Raw genomic sequence first — 6,375 nt, 5'->3', positions numbered from 1 at the left:
TCCATTTGCTCCAATCCAATTGTGAAGCAATGATTCTCCTTATTGAGCTTTTGAGATTCTTTTTCCATCTGGAAAATTTGGCTTTTTAAGTCATTCTCCTCATTGCCTTTTTGAGCCTCTTTTGCCATTTGAGTTAGTCTATTTTTTAAGGTATTATTTTCCTCAGTCAGGCTGTTGACTCTCATTTCGTAATTTTCTTGCATTGTTCTCATTTCTCTTCCCAATTTTTCCTCCACTTCTCTTATCTGCTTCTTAAGGTCCTCTATGGCCTGTAACCAGTTCCTATTTTCCTTTAAAGCTTTTGGTGCAGGAGTTCTGACTTCCCTGTCTTCCTCCTGTTCCATGCTTTGCTCCTTTTTGTCCCCAAAATAGGAGTCTAATGTTGGAATCTTCTGTCTGCTTTGTTTCCTTTGGCTGGTCATGTCGCCCCTCAGTCACTTGACCCCTGGGCTTTTTGCCACTATGCCACCAGAGAGGGGAGCTTTCATCCCAAACGCTGGGGTTTTCTCAGCTGCTGGAGGTATTAGATGGGTGCCCTCTCTGAGGTCTCCACACGCTCTGGCAAGCTGGACACACACCCCAGGACCTCCACCCTAGACAGCAATCCAGATCCAAGCAGGTTAAAGCACTAGCGATTACCCCTCAGACTGGTGCTTGGTCCCCCTACACTCTGCAGGCCAGGAGCTGAAGCTGCCACGTTGTGCTGGCTGGCTGTGCCTGTGTCTCAGCTGTTTCTTGCCCTGGGGACAAAAGCCACGCAGTCCCACTTGCTGGGTCCCAAAGTCCAGACTGCACTGACTTCTCACTTTGTCATTCGCATCTATGTGTTGATAAATCTGGAAATGGCCACAGCTGCTGCTGATCTGGAGTCCCTCTGGCCTATGCCTGGTCAGGCCCACCCTGGGGCTAAAGCTTCTGGTGTGTGGGGCTGGGCTTGGCTCCCAAAACACTGTGTTAGCTGATTCCTGCCAGCCTGCTGGGTTGTTCTCAGTGGGAGGTTAGCTTCTCTGTGTCATTTTGTGGGTTCTGCAGCTTTTGTTTAGAATCCCCTTTTACATGGATTGGGGAAAGTGGATGCCAGAGCCCAGCAGAGGTCCTGCTTCTACTCCACCATCTTGACTCCGACCCCCCCTTTGTTCTTGAAGAAGATCAAGATGGCATCACTATATTGGAGTCAAGGTACAGTGTGTGAGACTGCAGCTGACCAGATCAATACAAGCTTGGAAGGCTCTACCACAGGTTAGGCACAAATAGTACATGTGAACATTGTGAGTAGAGTTGTCTCTAAATTTGTGCATCTCACATTTCTTTTGAGTTAACTGCAAATCTGCTTTGCCCATAGAGCACAGCGCCTTCTTGGCACTGGGTTGTCCTGTGCCACTGTCTCCCATGTCTCACAAGTGATTCCAAAGTTCTTCAGAGAGACCTTGAGAGTATCCTCTTATTCATTCTTCTGACCTCCATGTATGAAGTCTGCTTGTCTTGTATGAGCTCTCCATAAAACAGTCTTTTAGACAAAGGTACTTTTGGCATTATAACAACATGGCCCTCCCACTGGAGCTGTGCTCTCTGTAGCAGAGTTTCAATGCTTGGCACATCAACTCTAGAAAGGACCTCAGTGTCCAGTACTTTATCTTGCCAGGTAATCTTCAGAATCTTCCTAAAACAATTCAAATGCAATTGATTCCATTTCCTGGCATGGCGCTGGTAGACCGTCCAGGTTTCACAGGCATACAACAATGAGGTCAGCTCAGTGGCTCTGTTGATTCAGTTTGGTAGTCAGTCTGATACCTCTTCTCTCTCATACTTTCCTTTGCATTTACATAGTGTTTTAATATTCCAAAGAGCTTTACATGTATTGTCTCATTTTATGACAACAACCATCCTGAGGTAGGTGCTATTATTATTCTTATTTTATAAGGAAGGAAATTTAGACAGACAGAGGTTAAGCGATTTTCACAGGGTCACATTGCAAGCATCTGAGATTGGATTTAAATGCTAGTCTTTCTGACTCTAAATCCAGGCATTATTCACTGCACCCCCTAGCTGCCTCATATGTAAGTATAAATATATATGGGCTGTCCCAAAAGTCTTAGTGATGTTTAAGCCATTTGTTATTAACTTATTGTTTAATATATTTATTATATAAGTATATAATTATATAAATATATTTAATACACAATACATTAATGTATTTAATGTGAAACACACTAGCATACAATATCTGTACATCATATTTAACATTACTTTAACATATCTTGCATATTATAAAAACAATTTATTATTAATTTATTATTTAAGCTTTACAAGCTTAAAACTACACTTAAGCTTCTTGAACATCGAACATCTATATGTATATGTGATGTCCCCAAAGTCTTAGGGCAGTTTAAGCCATTTGTTATTAACTTATTATTTAATACATATCAATATATTTAATATAGGACATACAAGTGTATTTAATATATGCATAACGTATTGTACAATATTACAATAACATACTATAAATAATAATTTGTTATTAAGCTTTAGTAGCTTAAAACTACACTAAGGCTTTTGAGGCGATGTATTTGTACATATGCATATGTGATGTCCCCAAAGTCTTAGTGAGATTTTAAGCTATTTATTGTTAATTATCCAATATGCTATATTAAATCACATGCCATTTAATACAGAAACAATGAATGAAATTTTAAAAACCTCATCTTTAATAGGTTAAAGCTGCACTAAGACATCTGGGACACTTTGGGGCTATGTAGAGAAATATAGTTAGATGCAGACACGGACACACGCACGCACGGACGCACGCGCACACACACAAAAGAAGGTAAAGACATCTCTCGACCTGCTCCCGCTCCTCCCCTCCGCTCTTTCCCTTAAGGAGCAATTATCGCTCTTGAATGTGAATACGCATGCGCACCGGGCTTCGGTGGCAGAGAGCTGGTGAGGCCAGACCGTGCGGCCGGAGTTCCTCGGGCTCGTAACCGGGCGGTGCCGTCGTGACGGGAGCCCGCGAGCTCGCTCTCGCTCCAGCGCGCGACCCGCGGTCTGGGGAGGAGGCCGGGAAGGGGGGAAGGGGAGGAGGGAGGAGCGAGCGAGCGAGTCTGCGTCGTACTCGTCGTCGTCGTCCGGAGAGGAGCTACACGGCGGCAAGATGGCGGATCGCTTCTCCCGCTTCAACGAGGACCGCGACTTCCAGGTAAACAGCGGCTCCGCAGCCGGTGTCGTCCGAGCTCCAGGTTCCCTTCCTAGCACGCCGGCCCCCGGAGGCAGCCATTCCTGGTCCTCCGGGACTTCCCGTTTGAGGCCTTGATGCCGGGGCTCCTTCCTCCCGCCCCCGGCTGCCTGGCGCCGCTGCCTGAGGCGAGGCCGCTTTCTCTCCGCCGGGCCCCGGCTCCCTCCCCTCCCCGACCTGTAGGCGAGGGCCCGCCGCTGTGTCTGGGGGCTTCTCGCAGCGGGCAGGGGAAGGTAGACAGAGGAAAAAAGCGGGGGTCGTTCTTAATGCCCTCGCCAGAAAAAAAAAAAAAACCTTCGTTTTCCTAGTTTCCATTTCCTTACCTGGAAAATGGGTCCGCTCCCCAGCCGTGGGGCCGTGCCTGGCAGGAGCGTTTCTGGGGTGGAAATCGGTACCCATTTTCCTCCCCCTCCTCCCGGGCCACGACTGTTGTTGTTGTGATTGGTGTGGGGCGGCTAATTGGCCTCCAGAAACACTCGCGTCCTTGGGCACCCCAGCTAGTCTCGTCGGCGGCGGGCTTGACAAGTTTTTGCTAACTCGTACCCACGACTGAATTTATTTTATTTTAAATTTCCTCTCCCCCAGGTGCAAACCATGATTGGGGGGGGGGGGAGGTGTCAGTTGCGTAGGATAAAGTCGTTCGGTGGGGGAGGGGGGCGGAAGAGAGAAATAATTAGAAACCATCCTCCCTTACCTGTTAGGAATTGCCTTGCTCAGGAGGTATCAAGTCACCTTGGGAATCTTGGAGAATGGAAGGAATTGGGAAGAGGTCGGCTGATTATAGGGTGGAAAAGTGTACTCTTGGAGTCCCATAAAGAAACCAAATCCAACCAAAAGAACACTGCATTACTGCCGCACATCCTGGCAACAGTAATTTGGGTCAGGGGAAGAATACTGGAATTGAAATTTTCATCCTGCAAGGTCTTACTTAGGGCAGTCCAGAAATTTTGTCGCAATGTTTAATAGCCAGAGGAAGGGGGATGCAAGTTCCTTAAAGGTGGTTGGGTTGGAACAGTAAAGCGGGGTTACAGGCCAGCAGGAATTATTGAAACTTAGAACAGTCGTCATCAGAGGGACCAAGTAAGGGACTTGGGGAATATTGAAAATCCATGTAAGTCATGTGCTCTCTGTGTGGCTGCAGCACAAGGTGATTTAGGAGTATAATGTTCGTTCAGAGAAGTTTGAGATGGTTTAAAGCAACCATAGGATTGTTCTTTACTTTTGATCTCTGTTAGGAGCCTGGAGATATCTCTTGGGTGATAGAAAACCTCACAATATTAAGATTTTTTGAAAAAAATGTTGAAGTTTTTGGAGCGCTTTTCAGAGGAGAATTCAAGGTGACCTAATCATATTGCAAGTTGTCATTTAAGTGGAGCATTGAGGAAAAAGTTTTTTTTTTTAAAAGGTGAATATTTGTGATCTCCAAACTGTCAGAATCTCAGCAAACCCCTTTTTTTTTCAGAATAGAGAGGACAAAATGTCATATGTAAACTTGATTTTAGTTGTGAAAATGAGCATGAATGTTATGATTTGAAAAAACTGAGAAAGGGATTCCAGTTTTCCAGAATTCTCTATGAAAATAAGATGACATTTTTATAGTTTAGTCATATAATATTTATTCTAAATCTTTTCCTTCTAATCCTGATAAGACAGAACTGATATTAATTTATCTGGAGACATAAGTATCAATCAAAGCTCATTTTCTGCTTTTACATTGAAATCAACTTTTATTCAGGAAAAAAATTTTCTGTAGTCAGTTGTCCTAACTGGTATTGGGGCAATAGGGTGTTGGAACTTAATACACTTTAATTGGTTATTATCATATGCTATTTAAGCTCCATTGAGAATTTTTGTAAAATATTTATTGCTTAAAATTTTGTTTCTTGATAAGAACCTGACAGACATTAGCAGATGTTAAAATTTCATATTCAATATTTCATACTTCATATAATTTAATATAATATTTCATATTCAATATGAGTTCAATACTGAGAACAGAAAAGAGGCTTTATATGATACTAAATCTAGGTTGCATTAAGTTTTTTAAAGTGTATATTAAATTTAATATGAGGGTAACAAAACTGTCTTACTTGTCTTGTCTCTGCTCTCTTTGGCACATTTTTAAAAAATTCTTTTCCTTCCTTCCTTCCTTCCTTCCTTCCTTCCTTCCTTCCTTCCTTCCTTCCTTCCTTCCTTCCTACCTACCCTCGCTCCCTCCCTTCTTTCTTTCCCTCCCTTCTTTTTTCCCCTCCTCTCCCCACTCCTCCCCTCCTCTCCCTTCCCTTCCTTCCCTTCCCCTCCTCCTTCTGTCTCTTCTGCCTGTTTGTCACTCACTAATTACCAACTTTTTCCAATAAAAGCTTTCTCCTAACAAATAAGTATAGTCAGGTAAAATAAATCAGCTCATTGCTTCTATGTCACATCTTATTCCAAAGCACAGGACTACATATGAAAGAATTAATTGTAAAAGATTTTTTGAAGAATTGTAGTTTATATTCTCATTATATATTTAGTAAAGTTCTTAGCTTACCAAGGGAGAACTAAAATCAACTTTCTGTATTTTCTGGAAAATATTGATTGATTTTCCCCTCAATTTTATTTTTTCCTCAATTACAGGAAAAACAACTTAAAAATTTTTTTTTTAATTTTGAGTTCAACATTCTCTCCCTCCCCTCTTCTCTCTTTGAGAAGGTAAGTTCTTTCATATAGATTATAATGTGAAGTCATGCAAAATACATATATAAAAAAAATAATATTGGCCATGTTACAAAAGAAAACACAAACCAAAAGAAACAAAATATGCTTAGCTCTGCATTCAAGTCACTTCTTTCTCTGATGGAGGATAACACTTTTTATCATTAAGGCCTTTGAAATTGGCTTGTATCATTGTATTGATCAAAATAGTTAACTCCTTCACAGTTGATCATCTTACAATATTGTTACTGATAAAGTGTTCTCCTGGTTCTGCTTACTTCACTTTGCATCAGTTTTTCTAAGTCCAGGTTTTTCTGAAAGCATCCTGCTTGACATTTCTTATAGTATAATAGTATCCCATTACAATCATACCGTGTTTCCCCGATAATAAGCCCTCCCCCGAAAATAAGCCCTATTGAGATTGCTACTGTAGTGAAGGTGATCCCCTG

At 42.3% G+C, this 6,375-nt stretch overlaps 1 protein-coding gene across 6 annotated transcripts in view; it reads left to right on the top strand.

Annotated features, from left to right (window-relative positions):
• The first annotated feature begins 2,835 nt into the window (after nucleotides 1-2,835).
• The window catches only part of GPATCH8 (G-patch domain containing 8), a 119,078-nt gene continuing 115,538 nt past the window's right edge, over nucleotides 2,836-6,375 (top strand). For 4 of the 6 annotated variants that reach the window (XM_069076125.1, XM_069076130.1, XM_069076126.1 and 1 more), the window contains exon 1: nucleotides 2,836-3,196. Coding sequence is in view for 1 of the 6 variants with exons in the window: in XM_069076123.1 (XP_068932224.1) it covers nucleotides 3,152-3,196 (45 nt within the window). In the remaining 5 variants the exon portion in view is untranslated. The remainder of the gene's footprint in view (nucleotides 3,197-6,375) is intronic. The other 2 variants (XM_069076124.1, XM_069076123.1) reach the window with 2 other exon arrangements.

This window comes from Petaurus breviceps, unplaced genomic scaffold (genome assembly GCF_028583685.1).
Source record: "Petaurus breviceps papuanus isolate PSGF00001 unplaced genomic scaffold, PetGlider_PUasm1.0 90925, whole genome shotgun sequence".
NCBI classification, from domain to species: Eukaryota; Metazoa; Chordata; class Mammalia; order Diprotodontia; family Petauridae; genus Petaurus; species Petaurus breviceps.
The sequence above is the reverse complement of the archived record's forward strand: the minus strand, read 5'-3'. Positions and strand labels throughout refer to the sequence as shown.